The 19,000-nt window shown below is 38.2% G+C and overlaps 1 protein-coding gene across 1 annotated transcript in view; it reads left to right on the forward strand.

The window, feature by feature from the left end:
* Positions 1 to 19,000, forward strand: part of LGR4 (leucine rich repeat containing G protein-coupled receptor 4) — an 81,479-nt gene that overhangs the window by 49,241 nt on the left and 13,238 nt on the right. The window contains exons 3-9 of the mRNA XM_067296229.1: positions 1,273 to 1,344; positions 2,982 to 3,053; positions 14,944 to 15,159; positions 15,733 to 15,804; positions 17,574 to 17,642; positions 18,245 to 18,316; positions 18,405 to 18,476. Coding sequence (XP_067152330.1) covers positions 1,273 to 1,344; positions 2,982 to 3,053; positions 14,944 to 15,159; positions 15,733 to 15,804; positions 17,574 to 17,642; positions 18,245 to 18,316; positions 18,405 to 18,476 — 645 coding nt within the window. The remainder of the gene's footprint in view (positions 1 to 1,272; positions 1,345 to 2,981; positions 3,054 to 14,943; positions 15,160 to 15,732; positions 15,805 to 17,573; positions 17,643 to 18,244; positions 18,317 to 18,404; positions 18,477 to 19,000) is intronic.

The following is a 19,000-nucleotide window of genomic DNA, read 5'->3' on the forward strand; positions in this document are numbered from 1 at the left end:
TTTGGCAAGCTGATACTCTTAAGATGACGCTAGTTTGTTATTTTATTCCTTTTCCTTTTAGAAATAGTATTTTCCCCTTAGTGTTGCTCTCTCCCTTTACAGTTCTCTATAACAACAATGGTGTGTTGTGATATTCTGTAACCTTTTTTTTAATTGCAATTACTGTTTTTTAATTATTAACACTTATTACCTTGTACGTAATATTTCCATTGGATGATTTTGTTATACAACCTTCTCCAGCATTGTCTTTCCTTAGCTTGGTTATGAAACCAAAATCAGAGAGCAGATACTTTGGTGGAAATTATGGCATCTGTTGGCAGCCATGAATTTACAAGGTGTTGTACATTTTTGTCTTTTATCCTTAATAAAATACTTAGCGTCACAAGTATTAGCAGCTCAGCAAAGGTTGGACCACACAGTGTCTGGTGATCAGGACATACGCAAAATGTTTGAAGGAAAAAGAGGGGCAAGGGAGAAAGAGGAGCATAAGCTATTCCCAGACAGCTATTTTGGCTTATGTTTCTACTTCTCTGCTTTGTCTTCTACAGCATCTTCTGTGCCTGTTATTTTTAATATCATGATTGTTTTCACAATTTAGTTTGTGTTCATATCTAGCAGTCCAAGTTTAGGATCCTGTTCCCTTCTTCCCTCTCTCCCTCCCCCCAAAACAGTTTTCTTTCCTGAAAAATTTGTCCAAATAGCTGACCAAAAGATGACAGATTATCAAGATTAAGTTTTGGTACTGTCAGCAGCAGTTCTGTCGATCGTCAACACCATGAATTTACAGCCTACTTGTGAATATCATCTTCAAATTTAAAATGTCTAATGCAGACTTTCCCCTGCCTCACTTTAGCATCTAGCTATTTCTACTTAACTGCATAGTTTCTTCAGAAACTGCTCTATAGATTAAAAACACATGGATACAAGAGCACATTTCACCAAAGCAATGCTGATAGCCTGAGGATCATGTTAATAGTGGTAAACTCACTTTTCAAACCTAGTACAGTAAGAAGAATTTTTATCGTTCTGTGGTGTATTTCTTCTAATGTGTTTGCAGAAGTATATCCATGAGGCTAAATAATGTGTCTGATTGTTAAAAATGTGTAATGACTGAAGCAGCTGATGAAAACTCTGAAGATCATGAACATGGTATAATCTGACAGAAAATTCATAATTGCTTGCAAGATTTGATGCATTGGTGATTTCCCTTGTTAGATGATTGTAAAAGTACTGTATTTGACTATTGAAATTATTATTACGATTTTTTTCCAGGCGACTGGCTGGTAATGACCTTTCTTTTATCCATCCGAAGGCCTTGTCTGGTTTGAAAGAACTCAAAGTTTTGTAAGTAATCGAGTCGTCGAGCTTCATGGCTAGCTGTATGCTTTCTTACTGCATAGTTAGCCTATTTACTGATAGAAACTTTTTTTTTCCCTCCTCTGCTTAGACAGTATTGTAACATCCCCCCGCCCAAAGTTTATAGATCTCCTATATTTTTTATAAAGCCTGCTGTATGTGGTGATGCTGAACAGCTGTGGATTTGACTGAACTGTAACTATTGCATTTAATTGGAACATTTACTTGACTCTGAATTATATATTGTAGAAGAAAAATCCTGAGAGGAGAGAGAGAAAGAGGAAAAAAAAAAAAGTGTAAAGCTTTTTGTTGCCTGACCACCCCCCCAGTTATTCCATCAGATGTTCAGATATTATCAGGTAGTACTAGTGCTTACAGAGATTTGAGATAGTGTTTGACCTTTCAACTGCCCCTGCCTCTGGTGGAAATCATCTCTATAGTTTGATGCTTCTTTAGGTGAGATTGACTTACTATTAGAAGGTTTTCATTAAAAAAAAGTTAGACTTGTGTGTTGTTACCCACATCCTTTTTTTTTCTTTTTCTCAGATGAGAATACTCCCTTCAACTGTTTTTCCATGTCTAAGGATGAAAATAGCTTTCTGCTGTCTGTTGGGATTTTTAAAACAAAGCAGTCCTCTATCCAGAAATTGTAGCATTTATGCTAGCGTAAATATTTCCAAGTGCTAACTTGGTACTACATAGTTAATTACACGTGTATTTAAATAAGCTGGTGAAAAAGGACTGTGAGGTTGTAAAGGGAAGCATAAACATGCAGCATAATCGGGGTGCAGATTAGGAAACAGACTGTCTGCAGTACTACTCAGCGATGCCCTGTAGGTTAAATGCGTGGTGTCAAGGCCCCTGAAGCTGTCTCCAGTGCGATACTCAAGGCTGGAAGTGCTCAATATTCTAGCAGTTGTTGGAAAAACTGGGATCTTGGGATATTATGGATATTAATTGACTAACTTGCCTAATTACAGTTACACCAATATACACCAAAATCTAATAATATTTTATAATGTGTGAGCTATCAATTATTTACATTCTGTTTATAGAAGCACTCATCATGCAATATTATGCTGTCCCATAAAAAAAGTTAAAAAAAACACTGCATAACTCTAATTCAGCTTGGCTCTAGTTTCCTTAAATGCCTGTTTAATGTTGTGCCCAGCGGCGCTTTGTTGTGCGCACACTTTGTAAATTAGATTGTTAATGCATTGTGTATTGATGCGGCTTTAAGAAAAATTAGAGGTTTGTGTATTTTGTAGCATGTTTAGGATGATTTCCTAGGAAAATAATAAAATGTCATTCATTTTAGCAAATTTGTACTACTGTTAAGTTGTTTTAGCTTTTCAGTGAGTTCCCAGGGGAATTTCAGCATCTCATGTCAGAAGTTTGTTCTCTGCAAATTAATGCAGTTAATGAGTTGTAAATAGAACTGAAGTAAACCATTTACATGTTTCATAGTAGTATTTTTGAGTATCTTGTCTTGTTAATTTCAAATGCTTTTATTATGTTAGAAATCTGTGAAATCATAACAGGACCTTGGACTCTTCTGTCAGCTAGATCTTTTATAAAGATCATTGTCAAATTCTACTTTACTAACACAGTGGGGTTTTTTGCAGAACCCTGCAGAACAATCAGCTGAAGACTGTACCTAATGAGGCCATCAGAAGATTAAGTGGTTTACAGTCCTTGTAAGTTTTCTTACTGTGTTTTTGTTTTTGCATTGTTCTCCAAATTCTACTTTTAGTCACTTTGTTCGTGTTCGCTTCATGCTGTAAAGCTTTGAAGTATAATAATTTCTGGGTAAAAATGTTTCTGGATTTTTATATTGGAATTTCAACTGAAGCAAAGTTTTCCAAGAAGAGTTCATAATCTTCTTTGGTGGGGAGACACAAATCCAAACTCTTTCTAAACCGAAACCCAGGTAGGAGACTGCTGTATAAGCATAGTGGTGGTGGAGTTAAATGTTTCTCATCCTACTGCAAGTCCTAAGGTGTTTAAGCAATTTTAAAACATTGTGCAAAAATGAATCATACCTGAGTCTTTTGTATCTGTAGGAGGAAAAGGGGTTTCTGTTTCTGAGAAGGAGTATTGTTTGAGACTTGCATAGCATTGGATTCACAGGAAGGGGTTGAAATCACATAGACAGTTATGAACACCTCAGCCATTATTTCTGGTTGCTCATAAGACATTTCATAGGTGTTTATATTATCTCATGGCTTATTATGTTTTATGAAATATCTTAATCAGACCTTAACGTTTAGTTACAGTTCTGTAGGTGGTAGATACTTATCACTGTGATGGAGGGGGGTGGAGTGGGGGGGTGTTCATATTTTTTCTCCTTTCTGCATGCCTTCGGAGAGCGAGGGCAGATTATCTATTCCCTGTATGCCAAAATTCAGGTTTCTGGCCTAAGATGCTGTTTCTTCCACTGTCACAGCAGATTATGTAGTAGTTGTGCAACTTCTGCAAAGCTGCTTTCTGCATTCCCTAAACTTGGATCTTGGCCATTACATTCTCATAATTACTCCAGTGTTCCTGCCTTTTTTCATCTCAAGAAACCACAGTGCACTGCATGGGGCAATACAAGATTGGTGGCAGATTATCCTGGCGTGGAGCAGGAGTGGGAGTCTGTCGCGCCGGAGCGCGTCATACCGCAGAGCAGTCCCTGTACTTCCTTTGGTTCTGCTACTTAACAGTAACCAGGTCCTGCACAAAACGGGGAGTGTGGGAAGTACCTAGCTCAGAGCTGGGGAGAGCAGTGACTGTGGATGCCAAGATGGGGCGTGGACGACTTCAGATTTTCGAATCCAAGAGTAGGGCAGATATATGTTTCCATTTGCAGCAATTATGTTAAATTTTTTTGATGTCTGTGTGTCCCTATTGTTTTAATGTCTCTAAAGAAGAGATTATACCTTAGTCTGAGGGCCACACTCTGCTTTGTGCAAATATTTTTATTATAATAAAAACACTTCAAATGACAGTATGTGAATAACTGTTTGAGTAATAATAAAAAAAACCCTCCCTCCCTGCTTCCAACATTTTTCTGATGCCAAAGAGGAAAATATCTCAGTCAATACTTTTGTTGTCTACAAATCATCCATTTGGTTTTCAGTGAATATACTTTCGTCTCTACCTATTTACAATACTCTTTGTTCTCCATTTAAAGTTTTAAAATGTTAAATCTCCAGTTGCTGGTTTGATGATAATTTTATGGTCGAAAGGGAAGGGACAAAGAACTAAGGGAAAAGTTTAGTGAATGAAGAAATTAAGCCAGTGTCTCTCTTTTTTAAATTCATACATTTAAATAAGGTCGGGGGAAAAAAAATATGTTAGAGACATTTCAAAACAGTAGATGTTTTAGGTGTTGAAAAAAAAAAAAACACTGAATGATTATGTAATATGGTATAATATAACTGGTATAACCATGTGACATAACACGATCATAACATAACAGTGACAATTTAAAGTGTGGTGAGGTTGCCCTTTCTGGTAGCTTTGTTGTTCATAGTCAAACGATAAACTATATCAAAGAGGAAGAAATCAGGTTAATAAGTAGCAACCTATTCTTTTCTTCTTTTTCTGAAGAAAACTGGATTAAGTTTTCAGAACTACTGTTAGTATACTAAGCAAACCTGATCCAGCAGTCCTTGAACATCAGTGTCAGAAGCTCAGAGAGAATCCCCTCCACCACCACTGATATGGATCCTGGTTTAAGTTGTCTCTCACTCCATTCTCGAGAGGATATCTGTCTGCAATGCAAAATCACCATAATTTGGTAAATTGACAGCCATGTGAGAATGAATTGTTTTAGAGGTAGATGTAGTGAGAAATGCAGAGTTTTTTCCTGTCTAATCTGTACTTGAGCAGAGTGCATTTCTTTCATTTTAATGAATTTCAGGAAAACTTTCCATGTATTACATCACTCAAATTACAGTGTAATTTATGCACATCCTCTACTAATGTAGAGAGCATATTCTGCTAGAGGAATGTAGGACTGGTCCTGTGACTTTTGTGTGAGAGCATGGACATGTTAGTGCCAGCATGCTGCTTTATTAATAATAATAATAATAAAAAAAAACTTTTCAAAAGAATTTGTCAAAAATGTATTTAGGCCCCTCAGCTGCCATGACCTTTTTCTAAAACAACTCTTTGCAGAATATGTGTTAGAAAGTTTGCTTCTGCCTTTTTAATATATAATCTCCATCCAGAACCAGCAAGTTTAATCATCACTTTAACTGGCCATCTCTTGGCAGTTTCCCAGTTTGCTCTGAGGTAGGCTTTAGGAAGATTTTTTCTTGGTGAAGACACAAATAATTTGTTCTTAAAACTTTATAGCGTATTGATAATCATTTGGTTTGAAACTCGCATGGAACTGTCTGGTTCTCTCTTAGTGTACTCCAAATTCAAGATGCGTGGGAAGACAGTTGCCACATTGTATGCATTAGTGATCCCTGTAAACTTACCTGATTTGAGATAAATAAGATGATTACAGGAGCTTTATGTTTTCTGATGTTTATAGGAGAGCTGGAGAGTAGCCAGTGTGGCTCAGAATGCCAAATGACAGCTCTCTATTTTGTGTTTGTATTGGATATTTTCCCAGCTTCGTCCTCCTAAAGAGAGTTAGAATATAGTCATTATTTATGAAGGGTGAAGTTTACCTAAATGAAGAGTTGTAGTGAGTGGAAACTCACTTTTCAGCAACCTCAGAATAATTTACCTGGCAGGATGTGTTTTCAGGTTGCAAGGTGCAGTGATATCCCTGAAGAGAAACTTGGACCATGGGGCTGCACTGGTAGGGCAGAAGGCGCTGGTTGCCCAGCTTGTGCGTGTGGCTTTTGGTAGCAGAGTAACCTGACAGAAAAGGAGCCTCACAAATGCAAGCAGTACTATTGATGTCTTTCAGTTAGTGCAAAACATCAACAGTACGTTTTTATTAGTACAAGCTAATGAAGTGGCACGCTTCACATTTTAGGTCTGGAAATGATATTGGTGAAGTTTACAGGCAGTCCAAGGGTCATATGGAGCACCAGAGGTAGAGCTGTATGCCACTCCACCACTCATGCCGATGGTGAAAGGATTGGGAAACAATTTCAGGGGGTCACTTGTTTAAGTGCCTTAACATAAAAAACGTATTTTGACTGATGATAACTTTTTTGTAATACTTGCTTATTCTGTGGTTTAACACAGAATATAGGGATTTGTAAAATGGTTCTGTGAACTACAACTTCTAGGACAGTTCTCATTCACCCCAGAAATCCAGTTAAATGTAAATTTAGAGTTATAGCGCAGAAAATTCTAGTACAGTCCTCAGTGTGCGACATTCTGAGCCTATGTTGTTTAAAAAAAAAAAAATTCAAATGCTTTGGAAAAGAGAATTATATTCCATTTGAACTCAAAAACCTGATTGCTGCTAGTTTTAGTGGGCATTTGCTGTCAAATCCATGAGTCATATTTGAAAGCTTGTCAATGGCTGTCAACGAAGCAGAGATGTTTTGTTATAATTTCAGTTTAGGAATTAAGTTACTGTCCTTGCACATGTGCGCACATGCACATATCCAGGGAATGTTAGTGTGCTCAGTAGGAATAGTTCAAAGTGTTGCAGCTGCAGGATGATGCCAGGTTCCCAAATTGTGTCATTGGGAACATGCTGGTGTGGTACTCGGTGGTTCTAGCTGCTGCCTCGCTGTTTGGGTAGGCGTTCACCTGAGCTGCAGGGTAACTGTCTCCATGCATGCAGTCAGCAGTAATTTTCTGCAGTCCCAGTAGCACTTCTGGCTCCCAAGCCTGGCTGCTCACAACCTGCGCTGCAGGCGCCTAACCAGTTCTGCAGGCTGCCTGCCTGTCTCCAGCGCCGGAGCAGGCTCAGGGCAGGATGAGGCAGGAGGCGTCACGGGGCTCGGCTGCAACGTGGTTACGGTTCCCATGAGGGAATAAACTCGGCCCAGGCAGGAAGAAGCTGGGATCTTAAGACAGGGGTCCCGATGTGGGACTGTGAGAAACAAGAGCAGGATCTTGCTTTGCAAGGTGCAGGTGAAGGATAAAAGGGTGGGAAACAGAGGATGGAAACGTGTAGTCTGCGGATAATCTGATCAGAGTATTTCAGCCAGTCCGGACACTTTTCAAGTGTGCCATAGCATGTTTTTGCTATAGGCTTCTATTTCCAGCATTCAGTCTTCTTCTTCTTTTTTTTTTTTAATTAGGAAGGATTCCTTATACAGTTAACATCTCTATTCATATAAAAAATCACATCTAGAAACATTCCTCTAGTGCTATAACTAAAATGCACAGCTTGACGTTGTAATTCACGTTGATGGCAGTAATCTTACTAACTTAAAACGTGAGCATGTTGAAGGGTGTCAGAAGAGAAGATGCCTGAATTTGGAGAGGGCAATACAAACACTATTTTGTACGTGGTAATTCAAAAACATATTAGTCTGCTTATTTATTTCTTAAAAAAAAAAATTGTTTTATGGCTTCTGTTGATAATTTTCTTTAGTGATTCTGGATTATAGTATTTTAAAGGATGAGTATCTGTAAAGATAATCATATTTAGGAGACTACAGAAGATGTTGATTAACAGCAATAATTAGATTAAGTTTACAAGCGTTATACTGTCTCAGATGTAGTACCCTCCTTTGACAGCTGCAGATGCTTTTTTTTAACTAATCAATCTTTAATGGGTCATCTTTTTCTGAAGTTTTTTAATTCTGTGCTGTTTTGCTTCCCTGTTACGGAGGGGTTAAAGAAAACCAACCCTCAGGTGAATCTGTACTAAGCTATAGAATCAATCTATCAGCACCAGAATGGGAAAGGGAGAAATTCACACACATTTTCTTTTAAACCTACAAAACCAATACAAAATTAAATATGCTGAATATGCTTCTCCCTTGCATTTTTTAGTGATGAATGTTTGAGTGCTCTCCTCAGCATGTTTGTTTGTGCTTGAAAACCTTTAAAAATGCAGTGGTTTCAATGCACTGCTTCATGAACTGTACATACTTGCTGAATGACAAGAATCTCATTTTTCTATGCCCTGTACACCTTTACAAGCTGTTCTGGTTTTCTTGAAAGTAAGTTATGGGCTTTTCTTGTGACCTTCAGGAATCTCTGCAGACTGTCTACCTTATTTTTCACTTGTTGAAGGAATTACTAATTTTAAATAAAAATCAGTAAGTGATTTGGAAACAACACATTGGGAACTTAACTAGGATGGTGGAAGTAGTTCTGCCTATCATCTGTTTTTCTTTTTGTTTACACAGCATGCAGGTCAAGGTCAACTCCTAGTGTAACTGAATCCTCTATGGGTAGTTTGCAGCAAATTTTTTTTATGATCTCTGACTAGTACCATCTTAAACATTTAAATGGAAGAAATTTGGATCTGCAGATCAATACTGGCTGTTGAATTAGCTTTTTGCATGCATCATTAGTTTCTGAGAACTGCTGTAAATTTGACTTTGTATAAAGCAAATCCTTGTATTGATGTCTGCAATACGTAAGGTAGAGCAACTGCTTGATGCAGTGAGCAAATGCACTGAGTATTTTAAAGTACCTCTGTTAACATGATGGGTTTAGTGTCTTACATTGTAACAGAATTTCCTATGTATCAGGCTTATCAGTACTCAACTTCAAAACCTAAAAATCTACTCCAGTGTTATTTGACTAATTTCTTTGTGGTTTTTGAAGGAGCACTTAAAAGAGCAAAGTTCCTTAACAACTGCCATTGACAAGAAGTGGTTTAACAGAAGAGTCAGGCATGATTTTTCCTTTTATTAACATCAACATTAAGCTATTTCTGTCAGTACAAGGTTGTTAAATTTCTCAGTCTCTGAAATCTGAAAAGTGGGTTTATCACTGTGATTGCCAGTGCGAGCTAGCTAGGCGGACAAGGGAGTCTTTGACAGCAGCTAAAAACAAACCTGTGTCAGTCTGTTCTTCCCAAGCAACCACTATCAGCCAAAAGTACGGAAGGGGTAGGGGTCGCCGGGTGAATGTGCAGGGTGAACCTGACTATTGCCAAGGTGGCATCTATGGGACGTGTCTCGGGTCCGGGACGCCTGGGGGGCTGCGCTGAGGTGAGCGTGGCAGGCACGTCAGGATGGTCTGCAGCGGGAGCTAGCTCGCCGCTGGCCCCAGAGGAGTAGAGGTCGAGCTCTCTAATGCCAGGGGAAACTACAGAATTAGAGGGAAACATCAGCTGTTTTTCTCCCTCGAAGGTGCTTTCTGCCCACTCCTCCACCTGGCCTTCTTTCCTCCTTCCAGTCCTGCTGGAAGCACGCAGACCTGCAGCCTGCGGGCTTTGCAGCCGGGCTGCAGGTCGAACCACATTGCACGACTTAGTAGGGTTGCGTCCTGTAGTACTGCTGCTGTGCCTGTTTCACTGGGAAAGCCGGGTACTTTTGCATGAGTAAGTGTTTATCAAAATGGTTTCTGTTGCGATTTGGCATGCCGCAGGAAAGGTCTGTAGTGGGCCCTCTGGGCAGCGTGTGACTGCTGCACAGCTGCGTTGTGGGGCAGGCTAGGGCTCCTGTCGAGGAAGACTGATGCTGGGGAAACACTGAGAAAGTCTGGGAGGGGTTTGTAAGCCCCTACTGCTCCATAAATCAGTAATTTTTCTGATTTTTTTTTTTTTTTTCTTGACTGTAATTTTTTTCATTGTAACGTATTCAAAAAGTTGGCTCCCATGCCATTTCACCCTCCAGGTGTTTGCCCTAGAATTGGTATGTTCTCCGTATGCTGGCATATTGCTGGCTAGCCTGCTTTGAGCTTTGTGGTGAAAATTTGTTTGAAAATTTGGAATATGCTTGATTCAGAATGGTCATTTTGTGCTTTTTCAAAATATATATTTATATAGATAGATACATACACATTAGAATTTTGAACTTTTCATTTGAATTGATGTTTGAGTTCATATTAGTTTTACAGTTTCCTAGAGCTGAGTTATTATTTGTAGATAAAGTTTAAATTGCTGTGTTATTCACTTATTTTAACAATATGTTAAATACTTATATGAGAACTATTGAATATATGGGTTTTTACTGTCCACCTGCTCTTTTTATTGTGCAGTTTGAGTTGGAGTTTGTGTGAGAAAAGAACCTGACCGGTAATAAAAGTAAAGATGACAGCTCAGCAAGTAAAGTCTGAATTTCTAGACAAAAATTTAAAGGTCTCTCACAAACCAGTGCCTATAGGGAAGCTGGAATTGGAGTAACTTCTGAAAGATTAAGGAATTTAAGTCTATGCTGCAAGCTGTATTTTAAAGAACATGATCTTATCTTTAACGCTTTAATGGAAAAGGACAGTTATTGTAAAAGTTGAGTCTGAACAGTGAAGAATATTGCTCATACTTTGCTAGCTGTTAATGTTAGTAAATACTTTCTTATTCTGTCTTGAAAAGGTGTGGTCCTAGCTGCTAATATTTTGTGGAATTTGTCAAATATTTTAGTCTTGCTTTTCAGTTGTTTCACAAAGTACACCAGTATGTGCAGTTCACATTACATAGAAGCCTTACAGCTATATTTTGCATGATGAACATAATGTAGATAAGTATTAATTGTTTGAAAGGGAAAAAAAAAAAAAAAGGACTGCAGCATATCAGGCTTACACTTAGTGGCACGAAGGGCTACAAAATGTGTGGATGGAAGAGAGAGATAGAAATGGCCGAATTAGTTTAAATCTGGAGGTTCAATAATAATAGAAATCCAATGCTATTACTTGATTTTTGGGTAATCATAGTAATATCCAGTTTGTTCTTTTGATGCTGTTTGTTCCTATTATATTTGTAAATCACAGGTTTTCCCTCTAAAACTGTCAATGTAACTCATTGAAAACTCTGGATACAATCCTTACATTTTCAAATATTTTATTGGTATGTCCTTTGGCATCTGGGAAAACTGGGACTAGCACAGTGATCTTCAGATTTAAGGATTAGAAAGTCACTGTGTAAATGGAGAGTTACAGGGAGACACAAATAATCTCAGTGCGATGTCCTGCCTTTCTGCTTAACATTGGCTATATGATTTGGCATCAGCAATTCTTTTCAACTCTATTTAGACATTGAACTTGTTAAGATGATGCTAGATGTTTGCTAAGAAGTCACAGTGAATGAGAAAAATGCCCTTTTTCATCTTCCAAACCTTCTGTTCAATGAAAATGGTGGATGTTTTTCTCCTTTCCCCCACAGCTGTGGGCATGAGAAGATGAAAATTAGAGATTCTCCATGTATGGCTGTGGAGAGTCGCTGTTCTTAGGTCACTGATGTAGCACGACTCGGATGCTCACTGCGGTGCGACCAGCTCAGAGTTAAGAGCGGAGCCTGTTGGGAGCCCGAGCCCCGGACCTTGGCGGAGGCTCGGAGTAGCGCGTGCTGCGATACGTACGTCTGTGCAGGGCGAGCGAGGGAGGAAGCGTCTTGTCATCTGCTCTCCGAATCTCCTTGTTTTGTCTGGCTCGTGTTTCGACTCCCTCGTTATATGCATCCTTCCTTCCTTTAGTCATCTTCTGTTGTAACTGGGGGGAGAGAAAGAGCATGGGTTTTCAAAATCTGCTTTAAGAAATGAAATATAGTAAAGAGCACAGTGAAAGTACAAACATGGGCATAGACAAGTAGTCGCAAGGCCTAGATGTTGCCTGCCTCTCAAAGTATGTTGCTTCTCTAAAAAGAGTGAAGAAATTAGTTGAAGAAAAGATTCGGATATGTTTATTCCACTGCAAAATAATTCTTTTGATCTTCAGGGAGGTGTGTGAATTTAGGAGGTAGAAGAAAGGCAGGTAATTTCTAAAGGTGTTTTTTTTGTTTGTTTGTTTTCCTGAAGCAGAGCCGCAGGCTTTTTTCTTCATTTTTTTTCTTCCTCTTGTGTTTTTTTTTTTTTTTTTTTTTTTTTATAATCAACAGATGTTTAATTTCTCTGAAATGTTACAGTCTCAATGCAGGCTAAAAGCATTCAAGCAGAATAGTGTACACACCTGTCAGATCATGGGGCAAATGATAAGGGGATGCCAGTATATGAACTGCAGGAATTAGCTCTTTGATGTATAGCTTTGGAGTTAATGGCACCTCGCTCATCTTAGAAGAGAGCCTTTAACTGCAGACAGTTTTAAAGTACCCACTTATATTTGTGTATTTGTTGCTTAATTTGATGCATTTCTTGACTTTTTATTATGTGGAAATTCCACTTTTAATTTTTTAAAATAATTTGACGTATTTAAACCACATATATCACAACACCAAAAAATTCCTTCACTGAAGTAGATGAAGTAAATTACTTCTTTAGGGATGTCCTGAGGAAAATTCTCAAGACGCTATGATAAAGCTTGTCTTCTTGTCTTGAATTCAGCAAGTCCTTTAAATTTCAGAGGAAGAATAATTAGGCTAATGCAGACCATTTTGGTAAATCCAACATTTTAACGTCATAATTCTTCAAAGTTGGTTTAGATACAGTAAAACGGATCTTTCCAGGTATGCAAAGTGCCTTGAGCTAGGCAGAAAAGAGACATCTGCAGCTGAGTGTAGCTGGAGCAACTTAAACATCTCCCCTTCCGTTTGCGCTCTCTGACTCTCCCACGCAGTTGGTGGGATGGACTGACTGCTCTTGGTCGGCTCCGGTACAGGGCCATGCCAGTTAAAGAGCTGGAAGTCCAGCAGAATTTGCTAATATGTGCGCTCTCTTGGCTTTGCAAGGGAACAAACGTAGTCGCCTGGTCTGTTCGGTGAGCCTGGAGAGGGACAGAACGAATGGCTGGAGGCAACGGCTTCTCAAACTACTCCAGCCAGATTTTCAAGAGCATGTCTGGCCGTGGCTTTAAAAACACAGCAAATGCTTAATATAACTCAAAACCCGCATTGTGCTGATTTGTATTGTAATAAGCATCAACGTTAAGACAGTATTTAAATGCAATGTATATGAGTTTTGCCTCCCCAGACTGTGGCATACATAACATGACCGGTATGCCGACCATTTCAAAATGGTTTGCAAGGTGCTTTGTCCCACGCTTGCAGTGAAGTCATCAGCTTTCAGCTGCATGTCGACCTAGAGCAGAGAGCTTCTGGGTCAGATTGTAGTCAAATGTTGCCTGTTGCTCATAGCCCTGCAGGATCCTGACCTGTTATGGTTCATTTTTTCATCTCATGGGCTGTGTCTGCTGCCCCCTTCCATTTCACTCCTTTATGAAGAGCAGCTCTCTACTGATACGTTGCTTCTTCCTGAGCCAGCCGTCGCTGCTGCCTGTTCACCCCTTCATGGGGCTCCTGTCTGTGCAGATCCAAGCTTAAGCTTTTAGTATGGGCGTTTTTCCATTTTCACCCTCGACGCCTCTGGTCCCATGGCATAGTGTAGACAAACCTCAGCTGCTCCTATCTGTACCTGTTGCCTGCTGTGGTTGCCAGTGGTGATACCAAAATAACTATGTTGCCAGTGTATGAAGATGGAAAAACAAATTGGTTCAGAGCATGCTGTGTGAGGAAAAAAGAACATGCAATTTTGCACAAGTTTGTGTTGTCACTGCCCTAACTCAAGGCATCAGACAAGGAGAGTGATACCACGTTTGTGAGCTCTGATGGGAAACTATTCCTGGTTGGACTCCACAAGTCACACCTGCACCTCCTGTAGCATGGGCTTCACATCTGGAGTCTGGAGCTGAGGACATAGGTTTAGCCTCCTAGCTTTCCAGGTGTGTTTTTTTTTTTTTTTTTTTATACTTTGAAACCTGAAGAAACTCTGTAACCCAATAGCATAGGTGAGCTGCTAACTGTAGCAGAACTAATTGTCACAAATAGTTTGCCATACTTTTTGAATGATAGCTAAGTCCTTTTCCACATGTGTTATTGTATTGATATTTGTGATCAGAGCTAATTTGGGGGAAAATGCAATGGCAAATCCAGTAATGTGCAATACTCAACAATGATATTGTTCTATTTTGTATTTTTTGTGGAGTATGTTAGAAAGGATCAGGTGCCAAAATGAAGGAGACTTCTCAGTTTAGTCAGTGATGTATTTTATTTGCCAATGGGATTTATAGTGCTAACTCAGTTCAATAACTTTATAAAAATAATCTTATTCTTTAAAGCAGTAATTTAAGGTGTATCGCAGTAACACAAAGCGACACATATAACAGTATCTAATGCTATTGAAAATGTAGTTTTAGGGATAATAGGTTCAAATGAGTAAATGCCTCTGTAATATTTGATACAACATAAAGTTACCATTTTTAAACCTTGTTCCAGTAGTGTATTTATGGGAGCTGGAGGTTTTTTTTTTTGGGGAGGGGGGGGAGGAGAAAGGTTTCTGTCGTGTTACCAATTCACTTTATAAAGCTGATTGTAAGTGTAAAAATTTGCTTAAATGTTTGATTAAAAATGGCTAAGAACAAATTTTTATGAAGTTTGCTATTATCAGCTCATTTGACATAAAAGAATGTTCATGCTCAACTTGAGTAATCCTTCAAACTTTTCAGTACTAAATTACTTCATTAAAGTATATTTAAATTTAAAACAATGTTCTGGAGTGGTAATTTTTAATCTACGTTTTTTACTTAACTGTAGTTTGTGGATTTACTATATCAGTTCTTTTTGTTTTAATGTAGGCGTTTAGATGCTAACCATATTACTGCTGTACCAGAAGATAGTTTTGAGGGTCTAGTCCAGTTACGTCACCTTTGGTTGGATGACAACAGTTTGACAGAAGTTCCCATCCATCCGCTCAGCAATCTCCCCTCTCTGCAGGCGTTAACGCTGGCTCTGAACAAAATAACGCACATTCCTGACTATGCATTTACCAACCTTTCAAGTCTTGTTGTTCTGTGAGTATTGTGACTTTCTGTTTCGTAGTTTGATTTGATCCTCCCTAGTTACAGCTTTGATTTATCTAGAATGGCACTGATGTTTCAGCTCAATTGTCTGATAGCTTATACCCCCAAACACAAGAAAATGTCATACTATGACATATCAGATAATCTGCTAAAGAATTGCTAAAGTTTTTCTGCTAAAATGAAAGCCAAATGTGCTATGGATTATGAGGTTACTGTATATTTTTCTATGACATTTCATTCTAGTAATGAATATTTTAAACCAATGGCTGTCACAGAAAGATATCAAAGGTATTAAAAGAAGGAAATGTATGCCACAGGGCTGTTTCTATGGGGTATATTTTAAAATTTTTCTCTAAATAGTCTTAAATACCTCCAAGGGTGAACACTAAAAATTATATTGATTTATGTTTAAACCCTATTTTATCACACTTTTTTTCACAATCGACCATGTGTAACGGTTTTCCTAAACCGTTTCACTGTCTCATTTTCATAGAAATACCTACTAATTTGTTAACTTACATGAAATCATTTATTTGTCATCATGCTTATTTTGTTTTTTTTCAGGCATCTTCATAATAATAAAATAAAAACTATAGGAAAACACTGTTTTGATGGATTAGACAACCTTGAAACCTTGTAAGTATGCTTCTAAAGGTAGTTTTGTTGAGTGTTGTTTGTCTCATTCCCAGCTTAAAGTTACTTTACTGTTGCAAAGACAATGTTGAAAATAAGGCATGTGTGCACAGCACAATACATACCAAGAACATTTAGGGCTAGCTCAGGTTCCAGAACTGAAGGCTGTATCAGCTCCACCAAAAGTAACTAACTACGTTGAGAAGCAGGTAAATATTAGTCTGGGTGAAACGTTGTGTTGGATGATGTTGCTCTAATGTTCCTAATCCTGACCTCGCTGGTGTATCTTTGCATAGCACTCCACTGAGTCAGGTGGATACAGCAGTATTGTTTAAGTGGCCTTGCGTGTGATAAGGAACAAATATTTGTTTCTCAGATTTACTGTAGGATTAAACGCACTTAAAATACATTGCAAAAACTGTTGCGTGACAATAAGCAGTTTCTCAGAGTGCCCCCATGGGCCATCACTCCACTGCTCCTCTCTTACTGGATAGGCACTACTGCCTGCCAAGGGGACGGCATCACCGGCGTCCCAGCAGCTCCCAAACCGGTCTTCTGCAGATTGGTGGGAAAAGCAACCCAGCGCCCGGGCTCCCAGCCTCTGCTACAGGAGATTCACTTGAGTTCACTTCAAATGCTGGCAAGCATTAAGATGATAGACTGTTTTATCTGAAACAGTGAATCTCATGGTCCTTCTGACAAAAATGGGGGGGTCAGGGAGAAGCATAACCTTCCCCTCACCCCACATTTGTTGTCCTGGTCGACAAATAATACTTCCCCTAGAGTTGCTTGGGAGTAGTAGCCAGGTGCTAGCTCAGCAGAACTCAGCCTCCAGTGTGCCACCTTGGAGAGGAATGCCTTTCAGCTGCTCAGGCTAAACTTCACATTTTTTTTCAGCTCACTGAATGCATATCTAATAAGCATTCAACAGTGCATTTTGTTATGTTTAAGACAATGCGAAATAAATAAATAAAATGAAGGAAGGGAATGGCACGTTAGAGCCAGTGACAACTGGCTTTACTATCAGGAGTTTGGCAGAGTCCAGGAATGCTACTTACTCCAACTATCTTGTCATTCTCTTATTAAGATAAGTAATAATTAGATACTATGTAAATGTAGACAGCTGATGTAAGACTCTTTTAAAAGCTTTTGCTTCTCACAAGGAATCTTTTTGCAGAAAAAGTCTGTAGTAGATTCAGACATTACTGCTAGAACAGTGACAGGTTAACTGTGATTTCAACAGATCCACATTACTAATGCCTGCTAATTTAGTGTGACACGTTTTACTTCTGCTTTGGTTTAATATTTATAATTATCTTTACTACAAGGTCTGCTATAGCCTCATGGCTTATTTCATGTTTATTTTATGAAACCTGAAAGAAAAGTTTTCTGAATAAGCTGTAAAAAAAAGTAATTGTTTGTTTCTACATGCTTTGTTACATTGAAATATTAGTTCATTTTTGTGTAAATTATTTTGAAGAAAAAATTGTGAGGTGCTGAAAAATACTTAGTTTTGCTGTAAGGAAATGTCACTCATCTTAGTATGAATAATCCTCAGGCTAATGTTAAATTTCTTATTAAGTTATTAGCTGGTTATTAAGTGTGTAAAACATCAGAGGACTAAATCTAAGGTAAATATCAAGTTATTCTGTGTTCTAATTAGAAATTTCTAGAACTTTTTTTGTCATTGAATTGTCGTAATTAAAAATGCTTTTGACCATTCATGAGCAATATTGAGTATTTTCCAATTTTGCTGTATTTGTTTTTTCTAGAGATTTAAATTATAACAACTTGGTAGAGTTCCCTGAAGCCATAAAAGCGCTCCCAAGTTTAAAGGAGTTGTGAGTATTACTTATTATCTCTTTTTACCCACTTTCTTTCTCCTTTCCAAAAGTAAAAAGAGCAAAGAAATTCCAGGATTTAAGAATGCTTGTCTCATGCGGTAACCTAGATCAGACTAAGTTAGGCTAAGTGATGCTATAATTAAAGGAGAATATAATCTGTTAGAGAGAGAAGCTATTGAAAATGATTTTGGAGTTACATAAACTAAGCTAATTATTCGGAAGAACCATTAGCATAGATCTTAATTATGAGCTGGTTTTGACCTCCAGTAGCAGGATTATTTATTCACTGAACATGCGTATTTTCCCTGTCCCCTTCTTAACAGGGGAAAAAGAAGAAAGTAAGTATAAGGTGTGTTTTGGACAGAATAGCTTCTTTCTAATGAAATATTTTCATTTTAGCTGATGTGCAGTAGACAAAAATCAGACCTTCAGAGTTAATCCTGCAGTTGTACATACTTCTATTTAACTACAATCCTATTTTTTCACAAGAGTGGGAAGTGAATGTGTATAGTACATACACACAAAGAAAATCACTTCTGGTTGAATCTAATGGTGATATATTTTTGAATGTTGGTTTTCTTCTTTGCTAATATCTTTAGGGGATTTCACAGTAACTACATTTCCATAATTCCCGATGGTGCTTTTGCAGGAAACCCCCTTTTAAGAACTATGTAAGTCATTTTCATGCATCTATTTTTAGTCTCTCCAGCAGACAGTGACTGTAATAACAGTGATTGAAACATGTTTTTCATTTCCCAGACATTTGTATGACAATCCTTTGTCTTTTGTGGGGAACTCAGCATTTCAAAATCTGTCAGATCTGCATTCTCTGTAAGTACCACCTCAACTGTCTAGTACAGCAAATGGATATGAAATGTTATGGCTAAGAACTCAAAATAACTGAATTCCCTGACTGCCTTGCTGTTAGTTTTAACACACGTTGTTATTGTTGGAGGTATCCAGTTTCTTAAGAAGATCTAAAAAATATGCTTTACTTTTATAAATATGCTTTTTTTTTTCTTTTTTTTTTTTTAATCTTGATTACTTTGCATGAGACGCATAACCTCAGGCCAAATGCTCAGATTCTTACTTAAACTCTGATGTGTCGTATGTGGTTTTTGAACAGGGATATACATTGTGAGAAAATGCTTTGCAGGTTAGTGCATGCATACTTGCAGAAGGTATCAGTTCTGGGGATAATAAGTAAGCAAAATGGAGTGAGATTTTTGAACCTCAAACAACAAATTACCAGAGTGTTTATGCCCTGTTCAGAATACATGTATTGGTATGACTCTTTCCAACCTGATGAATTCCAATTGTTTGCCAATGGAGGAGTAATTTATTAAGCAAATTAT

This window comes from Apteryx mantelli, chromosome 4 (assembly GCF_036417845.1).
Source record: "Apteryx mantelli isolate bAptMan1 chromosome 4, bAptMan1.hap1, whole genome shotgun sequence".
Classification (NCBI taxonomy): Eukaryota; Metazoa; Chordata; class Aves; order Apterygiformes; family Apterygidae; genus Apteryx; species Apteryx mantelli.